General features: G+C 42.8%; 2 protein-coding genes and 1 long non-coding RNA gene across 4 annotated transcripts; 1 reads left to right on the top strand and 2 right to left on the bottom strand.

The window, feature by feature from the left end:
- Positions 1-7,974: 7,974 nt before the first annotated feature.
- Positions 7,975-10,970, bottom strand: LOC123151615 (ras-related protein RABA5c). Its single transcript, XM_044571297.1, has 3 exons — positions 10,836-10,970; positions 10,227-10,709; positions 7,975-8,503 (listed from the first exon to the last, which is right to left on the bottom strand). The coding sequence occupies exons 2-3, from the start codon at positions 10,561-10,563 to the stop codon at positions 8,187-8,189; spliced, it is 654 nt and encodes a 217-aa protein (XP_044427232.1). The 5' UTR covers positions 10,564-10,709; positions 10,836-10,970; the 3' UTR covers positions 7,975-8,186.
- Positions 10,971-16,688: 5,718 nt separating this feature from the next.
- On the bottom strand, positions 16,689-17,789 carry LOC123154641 (uncharacterized). The gene is made up of 3 exons (XM_044573324.1): positions 17,684-17,789; positions 17,477-17,538; positions 16,689-17,156 (listed from the first exon to the last, which is right to left on the bottom strand). Exons 1-3 carry the CDS (start codon positions 17,751-17,753, stop codon positions 16,932-16,934), a joined length of 357 nt encoding a protein of 118 aa, XP_044429259.1. The 5' UTR covers positions 17,754-17,789; the 3' UTR covers positions 16,689-16,931.
- Positions 17,790-18,508: 719 nt separating this feature from the next.
- LOC123151610 (uncharacterized) lies at positions 18,509-20,678 on the top strand. 2 transcript variants are annotated; one of them, XR_006475735.1, is made up of 4 exons: positions 18,509-18,729; positions 18,794-18,985; positions 19,068-20,199; positions 20,276-20,678. It is a non-coding gene; the product is annotated as an uncharacterized lncRNA (long non-coding RNA). The 2 variants fall into 2 exon arrangements; XR_006475736.1 differs by having other exon boundaries at positions 18,511-18,715.
- The last annotated feature ends 220 nt before the right edge of the window (positions 20,679-20,898 follow it).

The raw sequence follows: 20,898 nt of genomic DNA, 5'->3' as shown, positions 1-20,898 counted from the left end.
TACTTCAAGATGTTCTTGACTGCTGTCCAGTGATCCACTCCAGGATTACTTTGGTACCTCCCTGCTAGACTTATAGCAAGGCACACATCAGGTCTGGTACACAACATTGCATACATGATAAAGCCTATGGCTGAAGCATAGGGAACATCTTTCATTTTCTCTCTATCTTCTGCGGTGGTCGGACATTGAGTCTTACTCAACTTCACACCTTGTAACACAGGCAAGAACCCTTTCTTTGCCTGATCCATTTTGAACTTCTTCAAAACTTTGTCAAGGTATGTGCTTTGTGAAAGTCCAATTAAGCGTCTTGATCTATCTCTATAGATCTAAATGCCTAATATATAAGCAGCTTCACCGAGGTCTTTCATTGAAAAACTCTTATTCAAATATCCCTTTATGCTATCCATAAATTCTATATCATTTTCAATCAATAATATGTCATCCACATATAATATCAAAAATGCTACAGAGCTCCCACTCACTTTCTTGTAAATACAGGCTTCTCCAAAAGTCTGTACAAAACCAAATGCTTTGATCACACTATCAAAGTGTTTATTCCAACTCTGAGAGGCTTGCGCCAGTCCATAAATGGATCGCTGGAGCTTGCACACTTTGTTAGCTCCCTTTGGATCGAGAAAACCTTCTGGCTGCATCATATACAACTCTTCTTCCAGAAATCCATTCAGGAATGCAGTTTTAACATCCATTTGCCAAATTTCATAATCATAAAATGCGGCAATTGCTAACATGATTCAGACAGACTTAAGCATTGCTACGGGTGAGAAGGTCTCATCGTAGTCAATCCCTTGAACTTGTTGAAAACCTTTTGCAACAAGTCGAGCTTTGTAGACAGTAACATTACCGTCAGCGTCAGTCTTCTTCTTGAAGATCCATTTATTCTCAATTGCTTGCCGATCAACGGGCAAGTCAACCAAAGTCCACACTTTGTTCTCATACATGGATCCCATCTCAGATTTCATGGCTTCTAGCCATTTTGCAGAATCTGGGCTCACCATCGCTTCTTCATAGTTCGTAGATTCATCATGATCTAGTAGCATGACTTCCAGAACAGGATTACCGTACCACTCTGGTGCGGATCTTATTCTGGTTGATCTACGAGGTTCAGTAGTAACTTCATCTGAAGTTTTATGATCACTGTCATTAGCTTCCTCACTAATTGGTGTAGGTGTCACAGAAACCGGTTTCTGTGATGTACTACTTTCCAATAAGGGAGTAGGTACAGTTACCTCATCAAGTTCTACTTTCCTCCCACTCACTTCTTTCGAGAGAAACTCTTTCTCTAGAAAGGATCCATTCTTAGCAACGAAAGTCTTGCCTTCGGATCTGTGATAGAAGGTGTACCCAACAATTTCCTTTGGGTATCCTATGAAGACACATTTCTTCGATTTGGGTTCGAACTTATCAGGTTGAAACTTTTTCACATAAGCATCACAGCCCCAAACTTTCAGAAACGACAACTTTGGTTTCTTGCCAAACCACAGTTCATAAGGCATCGTCTCAACGGATTTCGATGGTGCCCTATTTAACGTGAATGTAGCCGTCTCTAAAGCATAACCCCAAAACGATAGCGGTAAATCTGTAAGAGACATCATAGATCGCAACATATCTAGTAAAGCACGATTACAACGTTCGGACACACCATTACGCTGTGGTGTTCCGGGTGGCGTGAGTTGCGAAACTATTCCGCATTGTTTCAAATGTAGACCAAACTCGTAACTCAAATATTCTCCTCCATGATCAGATCGTAGAAACTTTATTTTCTTGTTACGATGATTTTCAACTTCAATCTGAAATTCTTTGAACTTTTCAAATGTTTCAGACTTATGTTTCATTAAGTAGATATACCCATATCTGCTTAAATCATCTGTGAAAGTGAGAAAATAACAATATCCGCCACGAGCCTCAATATTCATCGGATCACATACATCTGTATGTATGATTTCCAACAAATCCGTTGCTCTCTCCATAGTACCGGAGAACAGCGTTTTGGCCATCTTGCCCATGAGGCACGGTTCCCAAGTACCAAGTGATTCATAATCAAGTGATTCAAAAGTCCATCAGTATGGAGTTTCTTCATGCGCTTTATACCGATATGACCTAAACGGCAGTGCCACAAATAAGTTGCACTATCATTATCAACTCTGCATCTTTTGGTTTCAACATTATGAATATATGTATCACTACTATCGAGATTCATCAAAAATAGACCACTCTTCAAGGGTGCATGACCATAAAAGATATTACTCATATAAATAGAACAACCATTATTCTCTGATTTAAATGAATAACTGTCTCGCATCAAATAAGATCCAGATATAATGTTCATGCTCAACGCTGGCACCAAATAACAATTATTTAGGTCTAAAACTAATCCCGAAGGTAGATGTAGAGGTAGCGTGCCGACCGCGATCACATCGACTTTGGAACCATTTCCCACGTGCATCGTCACCTCGTCCTTTGCCAGTGTTCGCTTAATCCGTAGTCCCTGTTTCAAGTTGCAAATGTTAGCAACAGAACCAGTATCAAATACCCAGGTGCTACTGCGAGCTCTAGTAAGGTAAACATCAATGACATGTATATCACATATACCTTTGTTCACCTTGACATCCTTCTTATCCGCCAAATACTTGGGGCAGTTCCGCTTCCAGTGTCCAGTCTACTTGCAGTAGAAGCACTCAGTTTCAGGCTTAGGTCTAGATTTGGGTTTCTTCTCCTAAGCAGTAACTTGCTTATTGTTCTTCTTGAAGTTCCCCTTCTTCTTTCCTTTGCCCTTTTTCTTGAAACTGGCGGTTTTGTTGACCATCAACACTTGATGCTCCTTCTTGATTTCTACCTCCGCAGCCTTTAGCATTGCGAAGAGCTCGGAAATTGTCTTATCCATCCCTTGCATGTTATAGTTCATCACGAAGCTCTTGTAGCTTGGTGGCAGTGATTGAAAAACTTTGTCAATGACACTATCAACAGGAAGATTAACTCCCAGTTGAGTCAAGTGATTATGATACCCAGACATTTTGAGTATATGTTCACTGACAGAACTATTCTCCTCCATCTTGCAGCTATAGAATTTATTGGAGACTTCATATCTCTCAATTCGGGCATTTGCTTGAAATATTAAATTCAACTCCTGGAACATCTCATATGCTCCATGACGTTCAAAACGTCGTTGAAGTCCCGATTCTAAGCCATAAAGCATGGCACACTGAACTATCGAGTAGTCATCAGCTTTGCTCTGCCAGACGTTCATAACATCTGGTGTTGCTCCAGCAGCAGGCCTGGCACCTAGCGGTGCTTTCAGGACGTAATTCTTCTGTGCAGCAATGAGGATAATCCTCAAGTTACGGACCCAGTTCGTGTAATTGCCACCATCATCTTTCAACTTTGCTTTTTTCTCAAGGGACGCATTAAAATTCAACGGAACAACAGCACGGGCCATCTATCTACAATCAAACATAGAAAGACATCCCTCTAATCTTCTAAGTGATCAGGTGATCCAAATCAACTAAACCATAACCGATCATCACGTGAAATGGAGTAGCTTTCAATGGTGAACATCAATATGTTGATCATATCTACTATATGATTCACGCTTGACCTTTCGGTCTCAGTGTTCCGAGGCCATATCTGCATATGCTAGGCTCGTCAAGTTTAACCTGAGTATTCTGCGTGTGCAAAACTGGCTTGCACCCGTTGTAGATGGACGTAGAGCTTATCACACCCAATCATCACGTGGTGTCTGGGCACGACGAACTTTGACAATGGTGCATACTCAGGGAGAACACTTTTTATCTTGAAATTTAGTGAGTTATCATCTTATAATGCTACCGTCAATCAAAGCAAGATAAGATGCATAAAAGATAAACATCACATGCAATCAATATAAGTGATATGATATGGCCATCATCATCTTGTGCTTGCGATCTCCATCTCCGAAGCACCTTCATGATCACCATCGTCACCGGTGCGACACCTTGATCACCATCGTAGCATCGTTGTCGTCTCACCAATCTTATGCTTCCACAACTATCGCTACCGCTTAGTGATAAAGTAAAGCATTACAGCGCAATTGCATTGCATACAATAAAGCGACAACCATATGGCTCCTACCAGTTGCCGATAACTCGGTTACAAAACATGATCATCTCATACAATAAAATTTAGCATCATATCTTGACCATATCACATCACAACATGCCCTGCAAAAACAAGTTAAACGTCCTCTACTTTGTTGTTGCAAGTTTTACGTGGCTGCTACGGGCTTTAGCAAGAACCGTTCTTACCTACGCATCAAAACCACAACGATAGTTTGTCAAGTTGGTGCTGTTTTAACCTTCGCAAGGACCGGGCGTAGCCACACTCGGTTCAACTAAAGTTGGAGAAACTGACACCCGCCAGCCACCTGTGTGCAAAGCACGTCGGTGGAACCAGTCTTGCGTAAGCGTACGCGTAATGTCGGTCCGGGCCGCTTCATCCAACAATACCGCCGAACCAAAGTATGGCATGCTGGTAAGCAGTATGACTTATATCGCCCACAACTCACTTGTGTTCTACTCGTGCATATAACATCAACGCATAAAACCTGGCTCGGATGCCACTGTTGGGGAACGTACTAATTTCAAAATTTTCCTACGCACATGCAAGATCATGGTGATGCATAGCAACGAGAGGGGAGAGTGTAGTCCACGTACCCTCGTAGACCGAAAGCGGAAGCGTTAGCACAACGCGGTTGATGTAGTCGTACGTCTTCACGATCCGACCGATCCAAGTACCGAACGCACGGCACCTCCGAGTTCAGCACACGTTCAGCTCGATGACGTCCCGCAAACTCTGATCCAGCAGAGCTTCACGGGAGAGTTACGTCAGCACGATGGCGTGGTGACGGTGATGATGTTGCTACCGACGCAGGGCTTCACCTAAGTACCGCTACGATATAACCGAGATGGAATATGGTGGAGGGGGGTACCGCACACGGCTGGGAGAGATCAACTGATCAACTTGTGTGTCTAGAGGTGCCCCCTGCCCCTGTATATAAAGGAGCAAGGGGGAGGCCGGCCGGCCCTCTATGGGCGCGCCAGGAGGAGGAGTCCTCCTCCTAGTAGGAGTAGGACTCCCCTTTCCTACTCCTACTTGGAGGAGGAAAGAAAGGAGGAGAAGGAGAAGGAAGGAGAAGGAGGAGAAGGAGGAAAGGGGGGCCGGCCCCCTAGTCCAATTCAGTTTGGGATAGGGGGGCCGCGCGCCCTGCCTCCTCTCTTCCACCACTTGGCCCATGAGGCCCATTACTTCTTTCTCGTATTCCCGTAACTCCCCGGTACCCCCGAAAATACCCGAATCACTCGGAACCTTTCCTATGTCCGAATATAGTCGTCCAATATATCGATCTTTATGTCTCGACCATTTCGAGACTCCTTGTCATGTCCTTGATCTCATCAGGGACTCTGAACTACCTTCGGTACATCAAATCACATAAACTCATAATACAATCATCACCGAAACTTTAAGCGTGCGGACCCTACGGGTTCGAGAACTATGTAGACATGACCGAGACATGTCTCCAGTCAATAACCAATAGCGGAACCTGGATGCTCATATTGGCTCCCACATATTCTACGAAGATCTTTATCGGTCAGACCGCATAACAAAATACGTTGTTCCCTTTGTCATTGGTATGTTACTTGCCCGAGATTTGATCGTCGGTATCTCAATACCTAGTTCAATCTCGTTACTGGCAAGTCTCTTTACTTGTTCCGCAATACATCATCCCGCAACTAACTTATTAGTTGCAATGCTTGCAAGGCTTAAGTGATGTGCATTACCGAGAGGGGTCAGAGATACCTCTCCGACAATCGGAGTGACAAATCCTAATCTCGAAATACGCCAACCCAACAAGTACCTTCGGAGACACCTGTAGAGCACCTTTATAATCACCCAGTTACGTTGTGACGTTTGGTAGCACACAAAGTGTTCCTCCAGTAAACGGGAGTTGCATAATCTCATAGTCATAGGAACATGTATAAGTTATGAAGAAAGCAATAGCAACAAACTAAACGATCAAGTGCTAAGCTAATGGAATGGGTCAAGTCAATCACATCATTCTCCTAATGATGTGATCCCGTTAATCAAATGACAACTCATGTCTATGGCTAGGAAATATAACCATATTCGATTAACGAGCTAGTCAAGTAGAGGCATACTAGTGACACTCTGTTTGTCTATGTATTCACACATGTATTATATTTCCGATTAATACAATTCTAGCATGAATAATAAACATTTATCATGATATAAGGAAATAAATAATAACTTTATTATTGCCTCTAGGGCATATTTCCTTCAAGCACCAAATAAGAAATCAAGGGATCAATCAAGGGACACTGATTGGTGAATTGATAGAGACGGGAGCATATGATGTTGATGGACGACTACTGTGTCCCGAATGCACTATTCGAGTCATATTTCCGCCGTCAATTCCGGATGCAACAATTGTGTTTGACCGCCTCTACAATGGTATCCGAGCCTATAATGACTACTTCATCTTGTTGAATGATGTCCTTGGAACCACTAGATTCCTGGTTACCAAAAGTGCACGATTGCACTCAGGATGCTTACTTATGGCATGGACACAGATCCGTGCGGACAAGTATCTTCGAATGTCTGAAAGCACATGTCTCGAAGCCATGTTTAGATTTTCCACTGTTGTAGTGAAGGTGTTTGGACCGGAGTACTTAAGAGAACCAACTGTCGAAGACACCGCAAGGCTCATGACGCTATCAGAAGCAAGAGGGTGACCAGGTATGCTCGAATTCATGGATTGCACTGGAAATGGAAGAATTGCCGATATGCTCAACAAGGCCAACATAAGGCCATTGTAAGAAGCCCACCATTATTCCTAAAGTAATTGCATCACAAGATCTCTAGATTTGACATTCTTTCTTTGGGATGCCCGGGTCTCACAATGACATCAACGTGCTGTAGCTGTCTCCATTGTTTGAAGATTGTGTGTGGGAGAAGCTCCTCCATGCAACTATACCATCAACGGTCATGACAACAAAATGGGTTATTATCTTAGGTATCTATCCTCCGTGGGCGACCTTCGACAAAATCATCTCTGAGCTTAGGGGTAAGAAAAGATCTTACTTTGCCAAAACAAAAGAAGGAGCTAGAAAGAATGTCGAGAGAGCAATGGTAGTGCTCCAATTCCGTTTTGCGGTTGTTTGAGGACTATGGGATGCAGAGACATTGTGGGACGTGATGACAACATCATGAACGTGATTGTGTAGGATGAGGGTGACCGAGTTCGCCATGGCCGAGAGTTTGAGGAGATGAATGATCATGGCAAACTTTCATAGCAGAATCCAACGACATTTGAGGATTTTATCCAAATACATAAACAGATTCGCCATCAAGAAACTCATGAGTAGCTTTAGATGAACATTTGTGCACCCTTCAATGGAAGACTAAAAAATGTGTCCGGTTAAGCTAAATTCAAGTTTAAACTATTTTATTGCAAAACTTCATGTTTGGATTGTAATATTTATATTTCAATTATTATTGCATTGAGATATTTGTACAACATGATTATGAAAGAATGGTGATATTTATCTTTACATATTTAGAGTGCTCCGGGTATACAGTGGCGGAGACATAAGGAATTTAGTGTTGAATTGCTATGAAGAGAGACATAAGGAATTTAGTGTTGATTTGCTATGAAGAGTGCCATAATTACTAATAATTTGCTGCTAAAAATCAAATTTTCAATAGTTTGCCCCTCCCTAACCTGTTTTAGCAACACTTGTCCTCCCTAATACGTACATATTTTCTAGCTCCGCCACCGCAGGTATAGGGAAAAAAACAGGGGCAATCATTCAGTGGCGCGTTGGGTTGGATGGCCAAAGAGAGGCAGCCATTTGGCGCACCGGATTGGAGTTGCCCTGACCTCCCATAAAATTTGACAAAATGTGACAACTCTGAACCGCATGGCTTTTCGGTTAACAGCGACAAACAGTTCGTCTCCACTCTTGCATTAACACAACTATCCTCCTCTGTAACTCAGATGTGTAACAGAACTAGAATCCAATTTTGGGTTACATGTTTACAAACAATACCGATGACCAGAAAAAAAATCATCACATCCCAGTAATACCCAATAGTCGACAATGTACCAAGATTGGCTAGCAGCACCCAAACCGGCTAGTTTGCTTCTGGCCGTCTTTCGAGTCACCGTCGTCGATGCTCACCCTGTTGAGGGATAGCTCGGCCTTGTATGAGTCGGAGTTCAGGATCTTCCTGCTCACGCTGCTGTAGATCTCCTTGATGACGAGCTCGAATGCCGTGTTGACGTTCGTCGAGTCCAGAGCCGAGGTCTCCATGAAGAAGAGTCCCTCGGATTCGGCAAGTGCTTTGCCTTCCTCCACTGGCACTTCACGGATGTTTTCCAGATCGCATTTGTTGCCTACCAACATCTTGGCCACCGTGGTGTCAGAATGTGCTGCATTAGATTTGAGGATACGTTTGGGTTACTTCAGAGGAAATGCATGCGATATGTGAAAAGGAGAATTGTTCTAATAGCTAATATCAAGGAAAACGCAGATGTAAAGAACCAGAAGTGCAAGGAATGACTTGTCATGACTGCACAAGGGACATGTATCAGCTCAAGCAGTGATAGCCATCAAGCAAGAAAACAGAACCATGGAAAGTAGAAAATGCGTCCAGGGGACAAAACCCAAAGGTAACACATGACAGATCATTCCCAAGGGATACGATTTATTGCTTTTAAGGTGGCAAAATGAAACCAAATGATCAAGTATATCACTAGTAGTTGGATGGTGCAAGAAACTAGCACCAAGAAAATCATAACAATAGTGTTACCAACCATCATAAGCACAATGTTATCGATTCAACAATGCCTATCATATAGGGGTACCTTCCGATATATCCACACCTATGCAATCTAACTATTTTCACCATCCAAAAGCCACAAAAGCATTACACACTTCTGGGGATCAAGCATAAGCAAAGCCCATATCATTTTCAATTCAGTCTATAAAATGTATGCTGAGACATGCAGTAAAAGCATTCTGAGAAACTGCTACAAAACAAAAACAAAAATATGGCACAACACAAACAATGCAAGTGACAAAATGTAAAATTGTCGACCATCGTGTTATGTTAGTATCTTCCAAGTTCCAATAACACCGTGGTGCTTGTTTAGTGCGTTTCAAAACTTTGTATGCCAAATGACAATATACTCCGTACTAGGTAGCTAGGATTATTCGGATGCATTGTCCTTTCTCCTAAGTTTCATGGCATGCCAATTGACAGTAGAACACAAATTGCAACTAGAGTCAAGGATACATTTGTTCAGCCTAACACAATTGTGTTATGAGCATAGCTTTCTCTTACACCAAGCTTTGCCTTCTGGTAGTGACACATCCTACATAAAGTCGCCATGTACATAAAAAAGGAATGAACCAAGACAATGCATCTTTCTATGATGGTTGACTGTTTCCAACAGCAACAAGTGAAAAAATTGCCTAAGAAGGGAAATGGAGAATAAATGGTGGCCGGCATCCATAAAAAAGGTTTGTCCTCAAACATTAATAACAAACTTAAAGCGTGACAACGGTAACTATGTCTAGGAACATCTTTAACACTGAAGAACTCAAGCTAAGCAGCCTCCGATGTCAGAAATTTGAAACTGCAAATAGTTCACCACAAATTAGCAGTCCTGAGTCCTGACTTATCAAAAAAAAATGTCGGAGGATAACTTCTATACTTGTTCCCACAAATGCCGAATCCAAAACAAGCAACTAGCACAGCAATTACAGTCACCCGACGTGGTCCTTGCATCCACTCCTCAAACATTCCGCAACAAGCCTTTACATGAGGACTCAGATCCAGATTCAGGACAGGTCGCCCAACCCATCCGGTGGGACAATTCTACAGCTATGTATCGGAGAACACTCAACCCAATCAATCACCATCTAGGCGTCTACAAGCTAGGCGCGAGCACTGGTGTCCCTTTCGACGCCGACCAGGACCAACTTAGATCTACACGATCTTACCGAATCTACTTTTTTTATGGGAGTTTAAATAAGGAATCAATTGATCCAAGCGCACGGACAGTACAAGCCGTAAGCAAGCATGGGAGCTAATTAATTAAGCAAGGAAAGAAGGAAGGAAGCACGCGGGCGGGCGGAGAGGGTGCGTACTGTTGAGCTCCTGGAGCCATCGTCCGACGTTGTCGAAGGTGCCCCGGCGGGAGATGTCGTAGACGAGGAGCGCGCCGAAGGCCCCGCGGTAGTAGGCGGAGGTGACGGCGCGGAAGCGCTCCTGGCCGGCGGTGTCCCAGATCTGGGCCTTGACCTCCTTGCCGTCGATGTCCATGCTCTGCGTCTGGAACTCCACCCCGATGGTGGCCTTGGAGTGGAGGTTGAACTCGTTGCGCGCGTAGCGGGACAGCAGGTTGCTCTTCCCCACCGCGCTGTCCCCGATGATCACCACCTTGAACAGGTACTCCTCCGCCTCCCCGTCCGAGTCGTCCCCCATCCTTCGCTCGTGATCCCTCGAGCTCGGAGGCGCCGCCTTTCCGTCGTCTCGTCGGCGCGGCACGCTCGGGAGCTCTGGCGAGCGGCTGCTGGGGGGAATGCGCGAGATTTGTAGTGGCGTTTTGGGGGGAGGCGGGCAGCGGCGCGCTAAGATCCTCTACCGTTCGGCAGCCTGCCGTTCTACCACTGACATGTGGACCTGTTGGAAACCTGGCCTACATGTAAGCGACCCAACGTCACCTAGCGCACGGCAGAGGAGCCGTGAGCGGCGCGGTGGGTTTTGACCGAACGCGCACACCGAGGCCGAGGTGTGGCTGCCTTGCTTTTTGCTGGGGTGGGGTGGTGAGGGAAGCGCCGAAACCAGGAGTAGCCGAGAGTTACGAGACGAGTGGGTGGCGAGTGGGACGCACGCACCGGCACGGCACGGCACGGCTAGCGCGGCCTCGGCGGTGGACCCGGGAGTGCTGGCGGCGGGTCCACGCTGTCGGTGGGACGGGTGGATGCGTCGTGCGGACTGCGGTGCGGGCACGCCTGACGTGAGTTGGCGGCCCGTTGTTCGCTGGGCGAGACAGCTTGGAGGCTGCTCCGGTTCCGAGCCACAGCTATCGCAACAGGAGCAGTATGTGGTGTGGTGTGGTGTGGTGCGGACCATGTCCCATGCCACTCTTGTTTTTTGGGATGCAATTCAGGTGCACGATTCCATTCAACGATTGGTCATGCACGTCGGAAAGGGAAAGTGCCATATACTACGAAGGAACTCAAGGATTCTTTTGACTTCCGATTACGGAAATGTTAACAAATGTTAACGGGCAAACGTTCGTCATGGGGTCAATCCGGCGAACACGCCCTCTTCCTTCGGTTTCGTTGCACGAATCTTGGCATAGGGATAGAAGACACGTTAGATTTAAAACTCGTCCGCTGTGATACAAAACCCAACGTGTGTTGTTCTTTTCAAAACACAGCTGCGCACTGCAGTAGCTACTGACATCAACCTACACCTAGGAGACATAGGATTGATTCCCGTTCCTCCTTTTTTTAACTAGGATGGCAGAAGATGTTTTTTTTCTTAGGTAGTACATGACAATTTTTCTGAAAGAAAATAACATGGTAGTTTTTATAATTTTTTTTACCTTTGTCACATGGCAAATTTAAATATATATTTTGTAATGCTCACAACTCAAGTTTGTTTTTGTACATGTCATTTTTATTATTAAGAAGATGCCATTTTTATTATTAAGAGGATGGCAGTTTTATTTCCTAATGTTCAAAAATCAAGTTTGTTTTTGTACATGGCATTTTTATTATTAGGAAGATAGCCAACTTTTAAATTCCCAAATGATAACGGCCACACGTGTGGCACGAATCAACATGGCCCAAACGTCTCCATTGTCATTCATTTTGCCACGTCGGAACATCTGACATCAACGGGTATCTTTTTGGTTTTTGGCTTAAAATGGTTTATCTCCTAATTAAAAAGTTCAATTAAAATCCGTTTTCACCATTAAATCTGTCTCGACGAGATCTTTAAACTAGATCTTATGTTGATATGTTTTGAAGAATTTTTTTTTGGCCAAAAGTTGTCATGATGTTTACACTGTAGTTGCCATAGTGTTTACACTAAAGTTGCCATGTGGCAATTTTAGTTTATGGATCATGGCAATTTTAGTATTTTGACCATGACAATTCCAGTACTTTGACCATGATTTTTTTATATGAACCATGGCAATTTTAAGTGCATGTATCATGGCAATTTTAGTTTATGGTTCATGGCAAGTAAAATCATGACAACTTTTTTATGCATCCAAAAACCTTGATCTAGTGATAATTCATTTTTAATTGTTGTTTTCATAAGATGGCAAAATTTTGGATTTTTTTGTAAAATTATGACCGGGCTAGGAAGAGTACTGAATGGGTTGACTGGGCCTAGTTCGCCCTGGGTGGTTCTCTCGGCGAAGGAAAAGTTGTACACTCAATTGAAACCCCAAGGAACAATCGTTCGTTGATGCCTCCTCCTATGAGGAGCGGCAACCAATTATTACGGTCCTTGCTATTAATATTTGCCGATGGGCCAATGATATGATTGACTAGCAAAGGGGTCCGTGCATTGCAACGGGAGTAAAAAAAATCATCGGTCATACACATTGGACGCCATCAACAAATTCCTTAAAATTATTTCACGATGTCATACGAGAAACAACATGATATGTGGTGTTACGCAAAGACATAAAGTTGAGACAATTTTTAAGTGTACTAAAAGTGCGTCCAATTTTTAGACAACAAAAATATCTACCTAGGTTCTTGTATCAATTCATGCCTTTGCTGGTGTTCCTCCTCAACGATGCCCAACAAATAGTGCATTAGGCTAAAAGTAGCAAAGTACATTTTGGTACTCAATTATAGGATGCGCATAATAGCACATATTGGACATCTCCATCGAAAACAATTAATCCGTAAGGACATGCATAACGAATGTTTAGAGTTGCATGTCAACATTGATATTCTTAAAGAAGTCTTTATAGGCACCATTCTTTTTGGAAATCTGCATTAAGCCATTGGTTTACATAAAGCTCATATGAATAGTTTAGTGTACATCATCTATATGTGCTGGTTATTGAGCGCTCGCCGAAATAGAGAGGATGATTATGTATGTGTATAACCTTTAGCATATACATCCCCTATGGTGCCAACTGCCAATGATAGACTTTTTGAGAGCATCAAACTATCCTATCTGGCCAATTTAAATCGGCAAAGAACATATATAATAAGCATTTTCAAAATACATCATCTAAATAAAAGTATTAATTAAGGGCGTGTTTGGTTTATCACCAGAACACGCCACACCGAAGATGCGGCCGCGCCATAGGTGCGGCGAACGGAATGAGCGCCACACTTTTGGCGAGTTGTGGCGTGAAAAATGAACTAGCAAGCTGTGGTGAGCGGTGCGGCAAGCCATAACACCGGCATAAAGCAAACAACGGCTAAGTTTAGGCGTAAGGAGCTGTGGCATGCGTAGTCACGAACCAAACATGCCCTAAGTGTACATCCGATCAAAAATTTAGAGATAACTAACATGCATGATAATAGCATATTTGACATTTACATATTTTTCTGTGCGATTTCCATATATAACATGTTTAATTTTAAGTTACGGTTTGAAAGATATGAATATTTTAAGAAGTACTTAAATCTCCGAAAAAGGTTAAAAGGGGCCATAGCTGGGCCAAAATTGCAACATGGTCCAGCCCATCTGCTTAGCGACGCTCAGGCGGTGCAACCTATTGTACGCCAACTAAAATTTTAGATAAAAGGGCGCGATGCAACTCTATTCTACGCCAACAAAAAATTTAGAGAGAAAAGACAGAAAAGAGGGAGAAGCAGGATTCAAACTCAGGCCCCCAATTGGAATCATGAGTCAATAGCCAATTGTGCACCCGTGTGCATGTGATTGGAAGAGTGATAGCTGTATATGAATCTAAGGCGACAGCCAATCACTTAAGCAAAAAAATGTACTTATGCATACCATTTTTTCACTTACCGGTGGCATTAGATGTAGTTTATACTCCCTCATTTCTGGTTTATAAGGCTCAATTCAAAAATTTCACCAACCAAGGTAGATGATAAGTGGTGAAATATTTTTTATAGTTTGCAAAAGCACCCAATTAATGCTTTTGTTTTTCTTAAAAAATTATGTTTATGAATGCATTAATTGCAATGCATGCATGCATAAAGTGCATGCATTGGTCAGTTTTTTTTAATACTTACATGCAATGATTTAATGCACCTTGAAGTCTGAACATGGGATGGGAAACAACCAAATTGAGCCTTATAAAATGGAAAAACTAAAATTTTAAGATAAACCCTATAAACCGGAAAGGAGGGAGTAACAAATTTAGGGACAATTTCACGACAGACAGGCAAAAGCAATAATGACTTTATGAGTATAGGTATAGATTTAAATATATAAGCCACGCTAGTCACCGTAGGGGCCACATCAAATGCCGAATAATTACTCCCTCCTTGGTCATGAATTGCTTATTTTAGATTTGTCTAGATAAAGATGTATCTAAATACGTTTTAATGTTAGATACACTCGTATCTAAAAAAATCTAAGAGATGGAACGAAGGTAATATATGATATTATCTTAGCACAACAATATGGTCTTTAGAGTTTGTGTCCTGCAGCTTGTCAATGTCAAGATGCCGGTTGACCAGGATGTGCGCGAGCCCGCTCCGCCCACGCCGTCTAAATCACGTAAATGGATTAACGGACAAGCCGCGAAAAATAAACTGACTTCGTGAACACGCCATGCCGAGCCTGCTAGACACACTAGGTCCGTGACAGACATCTCGTAGAACCAAAACAGTAGTCAATCTGCACTTGACATTTGCCACCATCGTCTGCCCGACCTTACCCGGTACCCTTCTCTTACTGTCCAATGCCACTTGGCTCTCTTGACTATCCAATGCCACATGGCTCTGCTCGTCTCCACCCTCTCAATGCCAACCGGTACCCTGCTCGTCGTCGTCGAACTAGCGTGCTTTCCATCCATGCCAAGCAAAACAAGCTATCGAGCGTGACCGTGTGGAGGGAAGGGGGGAATCCAACAACGGTCTAAGAATCGCCGAGAGAGGTTATCTGTTGCCCCAGCGACGATGACAATAGGGTGCTTTTCGACGACGAGGACATGATGCTCGTGTTAAGGTAGCTCCTAGGATGGAGACAAGGGCATGCATGCTTCTCAGAATGGAGTGTGTGCAGGCATGCCGTAGAGCTACTCTAGATTCTGGGACATGGGGAAGAAGCAGGTTTGCACGACTACATGTGGCAGCGCGCATATATGTATTTGAACGATTTCGACTATGATAGTGGCATGCCTCGGACTGTAGCTAACCCTAGCACTGCCAAGAGTCTTTTAATACGCCGCCGGACGACAACACCCAAAATGGCCGATCTTAAAGTACCTTCAAAGCCATGGTGACTCAAAGTACCTTGAATGGGGTAGTTTGAGATGCTCTACCAGGTATTTATGCATATATTTATTTTTAGGTCTTTTTAAAGCAGTTAACCGATGATTACCTCTCAAACCATATGTATGGTCAAGAGACGAGAAAGATATTCATACAACACACACGACACAATATTGAAGTGTTCCTCAAGAGGACGAAGGATGAGCGATCAATCATCCACAAGTACTGGCCTAAAGTTGCAAAGATCTTTAACATCATTGAAGACTCAACATTCGCCTTCTACTTCAGCAGTTTTTCAGATGAGATTCATCTATCTATCTACTGTCTATGATGCTAATTTACAAATGTTTTAGATGTTGCATATGAAATTTGGTGTTGTTGTGTAATGGGATGTCTAGCTATATGTCTATATGGTGTAACTGAGTGCTGAAGCTATATAATGTTGTATTCTGATGTATTTCAATTATGAAATCCTGGTTGCCGTAATACAAAAATGAAATATAATGTGTGTTTGATATGAAATGTTAATTTGATTACTAAATGCAATAAAAATAATAGGCCAATTAGCCTGCTTATTAGGTTTTTCTATTGCAGACAGTTATTGAGACAACATTGTGGACGATGACATCAGACAACCCAAACAGTTTTCTATAAAGCAAACGTATTGGATCAATGAACAATCACACACAACTTCCTCTGGACAAATGTTTACATTAGGCCACTTTGCACAAACATTCCACATAAAAATTGTGTGTGATGGATAGTCTATGCCATACAGTTTGTTGTAGGCACCGTGCGTGATGCAGCAATAACGCAAACAATAAAATTATAAATATCGTCTACAATGGTAACACTATCATAAACGATGTGATGCGACAAATTATGACATGCATTAGCCTTTTTGCAGTCAAATATATAGTCAAAATTTGCTTTGAAATAGGACAAGACTAATAAACCCAAACGAAGGTAGTAAATAGGTACTCTCCGTTATTGGACCCTGCGTATTTTGGGTCATACTTTGACCATTGTAAAACTAAGAAAATATAAATTATGTGATACAAAAAGTATATTGTTGGATTTTTATTTTAAAAAATGTTTTGAAAAAATATATAACGTAAGAGACACATAGCTGCAATTAAGGTACACAAATAAATCCACTCTTCATGCAACGTTATACAGAATAAGGGATCAGAATCAATACTTAGACCCGCGACATCACAGATCGATAAGCTGGAGATGGCCTAGCTAGTTCATCCCGGTCAATTAACACTAGCAGCCGGTCTTCTGCCCAATTTATTCGACAAAGACAACTAGACAACCATATACCCATGCGAATCTAGCACAGAAACACTCCATTTCCGTCGTCAAAACGAGCAAACAACACAATAGCCGAGCCGTCACCTAGACATGGCAGAAACATCTGTAGTGGTAGGCGCTGTTCATCGGATCGGTGGCGTCGACGGGGACTCCACGAGCGCTGCACCTGTACCGGCAACCCCGGCACTCGTTGTAGGTGCACGTCGGAGCCCTCGACCCCACCAGCCGCCGCCTCCTCCCGCGCCGGTCCATCACCGCCGTTGGCCAGCTCCCCGCGGCAGGTGGTCCTCCTTCTGGTCTTGCTAAGCCCTGCATCATATATATGTTCATACAAGAATGGCGTCGAAAATCAATTAATAGCTGGTCTGAACTTTCCCAGAGCATCCTTAATTTCGTCGTACTACTATACATACTCACGGAGACGGGATGAGAGGAAGATATACGTGTACTCCTATTTCCTATCCTATATGCACAAATAGATCTAACAGCTGACTTGCTTGCATACTGTGGTACTGGGTGTGATTTGCATGGAGCTAGGCATCATTGGATTTGATAATACATAATCACTTAATCAAAGAGTGTACGTGGGCATGCATGCACGAAATGCACCGGCCATGCATATGCATTACCTCATGTTCTGTCTCGAGAGTCCAAGGCGAGAAAGGACGAGCAGCTAGAACACCACCACCACCTTCATTCCGTCCATGTAGAGTACATGATAGAAGAACAAGATACAAATCAGTAAGCTACTACGAGCCTTTGAATGAGTTAATTAACAAGAGAAGGCAGGCAGCAGTAGAACGTGTGCATGCATGCTAAGAGTACGTAGAACGCACCAGTGATAAGCATAGCAAGGAGGAGGAGATAGCAGATCAACAGCAGCCTGTTTCTTCCCACTCCAGTCATTTTCTCTTTCCCTTCAGAGTGACCTAGCTAGCTAGCTAGCTACATGTGATCACTCCGAACAGAAGGCAGGCTGGTATATATAATATTGTCCATGTGCGTCTTCATTTGTAGATAGAAGTGAACGATAAAAAGATGAAGGAAGGGAAAGGAAGGGGTCTCGAAAGGAAGGAAGGTAAAAAGCTCGGATGCATGGTACCGTAAAGAGAAAAAGACAAAGCATACAGTGCACGATTTGTACGTTCTATAGTTCTAGGGACTTCCTGGAAAATTACGAAACTACCCGCCATGAATGTGTACTCGTGATACTTCTCGCATAGTTGTAATTCGTATGTGCTAGTTTCAAGGTATTGAAAGCTGATGCAGATCGTTTATAAACATGTGACCGAAGTTAATTAGTCGATTGAGCGTGTAAAGCCAGGTCACTGTGAATGCTCCACGCCTAGTAGGAAAGATGGTTTTGGGGTCTCTAGAAAAAGTGAAAAAATGTCTCTCATTGTTGGTATACCCATAATGTCACGCTATTGTTTTTCATAGGTGGAACTAGAGAATACTCTTATACCTCTCACAATGGATAGTATCATAAAATAGTTCCATACATATGATACTAGTCTATCATATCTCTACTCCTATAAAAAAGCGAGTTGGTGGTGATGGCGTGCCTGCCTTCATCTCATCTACACCGTCGGATCTGAAATGTGAGGCTGAGATGACTCATTGTGCCCGATTGTCCCTGAAACAGAACACGTGGAGATTCTCCTTCTCTCGGGGAAGATAACGAGCCTTCGGGAATCCCCTCCCGAATTCCTTGCGGTGAGCCTCTCTCCTCTATCTTTCCCCGGCGACCACTGAAGTCGATTTTGGCGAGGATCCCTCTTGCCTCCCCTTGGATAGGGTATTTCTCCCTCTAGATCTGGCGTGTAGGCCATCAGAGAGACGATAGCAGGGATTGCTGCCATGGCCAAGTTTGTTTTCTACAGTAAGTTCCTTCATTTTTTCCCTTTGTGGCTGCTGGGGTTGATTCCCGTTTGTGCCTGACTCAGGTCCTAAACTTCCAACGAGAGTCTCTTTCTTCCGTGCTGCAAATGGAGGCTACTAGCGACAGGACCGCCATGGGTAGGCCTGGGAATTACAGGCGTGGAGGATTTCTGGGCAAGCCACTCGTTCCTGGGCGTGCCTGTGCCACTGCCGATGTGGATTTAGCCTTGCTGAAATTACTGAGCTCTATCCCCCAGGTTGTTACCAAATTTTCTATTAGATTGTTTATTTTCATTCTGATCCGTGTCAGATTTTTGTACTTGCATTATTTTGTGCCAGGTAATTAGAGCAGCATGACCAACCATTGCCAAATTCCTTCCTAAGTGGAGAAGTTCCCAATCCCTAAGATCAAGGAATGAAGATAAGCTTTTCCACTTTGTTGTATCAAGTAATTTAACTTCCCAGTTCACTCTAAATTATTGTGTATTGGCAACCTGAATTATCTATTTTACAAAAAAGCATATATACACTTCTGTAGTTCTATGAGATCAATGGAGCAAGAAGGGCATGCAGTATTGTCTTCTGTCGCTTGGAAATACTAATTGAAAAAAGATATGCAGCATTAGTAATATCCTTCTCATATGTGGTCCGAGACTCCGAGGGAGACGCCCAGTAATGAGTGTAGTGGTCCTTGTAGATAGGTTTTTCATGACTTCAACATGCGCCTTCCATCTCATTACTATGTGTTACCCCAAAATCCTATGAGTTCATATACGAGTTTTTAATCTCTGCAAGTAAATTTTGATATTGTGTAAGGTCTGTATGATTAGAATCCCATGGGAAACTGTGTAATCTCTTGTAAGACAATATGCATGAGTTTAGACTCATATACCTAACCTGCATAATTGCTGGAAATATTTTGAACAAGTTATATCTCATTTTTATCTTACTTAGTTTAGTTTTGCGGCGAGGCAAATCCTACATGACACTCATAGTCGACTGGACACACCATGTCGTGCACTGGCCCAACATGGTCAGAGATGAGACCGAACGGTCGAAGTGGAGCCGGAGACGATGTGGCCAAATCGTACTTTAGTGCATTATATTGTCTCTTGGCAGTCTTAGTTTCCCCTCAGTAAATGATATATGGTGTTTATGTTGAATACTGTTTCATTGTTTCGAGGCACACCCGTTAGAACAAATTCTGTAATTTAGTAATGTTTAGGGCATTATGGTTGTGAGTAGTTATCTCTTAGTTTAACGAATACGTGTACTTTTGCCTTGTTGCCACCTGCGAAATGAAATATTGTAGTTTAACACTTCTGTCAAATTTTGCTTAGTAGTTCCCCTGTAGTTATTTGATTCTTATTTGACCTGCATCATTGCAAGTATTTATTCTTAACAATTTTCCTTTTTTGTCCGTTCAATGGGAAGCCAGAAGATGTTCTATATCCAAAAACAATTGGACAAGGTAACACCAGTAAGCACATCTACTTCAAGTTTTGTGTGATGCTATCTCACTTCTTTTATACTCTTGGTGATCAAAGGTTGTACCTTCAGCAGTGTTTGAGTAAATGCTGTCAGTTTTGTCAATAGTTGGAGAAGATATTATCATCAAGCGCGCGCACAGTCCTATGCTAGGAAAGAGAACTGGGATTGGAATGGGATGTCCCAATTTCTTTGCCGTGGGGCCATGGAAATCTGAGTTCTTCCTCTTCTTTTGACACATGAGACATGCCTTGTGGAGCTCTTTTTTCATGAACTGCATCTTGGCCCCTCTGTGTGGCAAAGTATTGTTTGGAATCTGCTACATTGTGGCCATTTTGTGGCCACATCAGATGCTTCTCTTGAGAGGCTGGTGATAATTTTGGGTTGTCTCCTGAAATCTGGTCAAAAACTTGCCTTCTCACATGAAAAGGAATACATGAAGATGTTCGCTGTTGAAAACCATTTTTTATTCGTCCCTAAACTAGATTTTACACAGTTATAATGCATGAAGATATTCATTGTTGAAAGCATTTTTTATTCGTTTTACTATGGTCTGCTATGCTCGAGTGCTTGGCAGGAGCACATGAGAAGGAAAGAGGGAGATTGATATCGCCATCTTGAGTTGTTTTTTAATTAGAACAATTGTTGAATAGTTTGTCTGTATATTACTCCCTCTGTTCCA

The sequence above is a fragment of the Triticum aestivum genome, chromosome 7A, assembly GCF_018294505.1.
Source record: "Triticum aestivum cultivar Chinese Spring chromosome 7A, IWGSC CS RefSeq v2.1, whole genome shotgun sequence".
Lineage (NCBI taxonomy): Eukaryota > Viridiplantae > Streptophyta > Magnoliopsida > Poales > Poaceae > Triticum > Triticum aestivum.
This window is presented reverse-complemented; position numbering and strand designations above follow the sequence as displayed.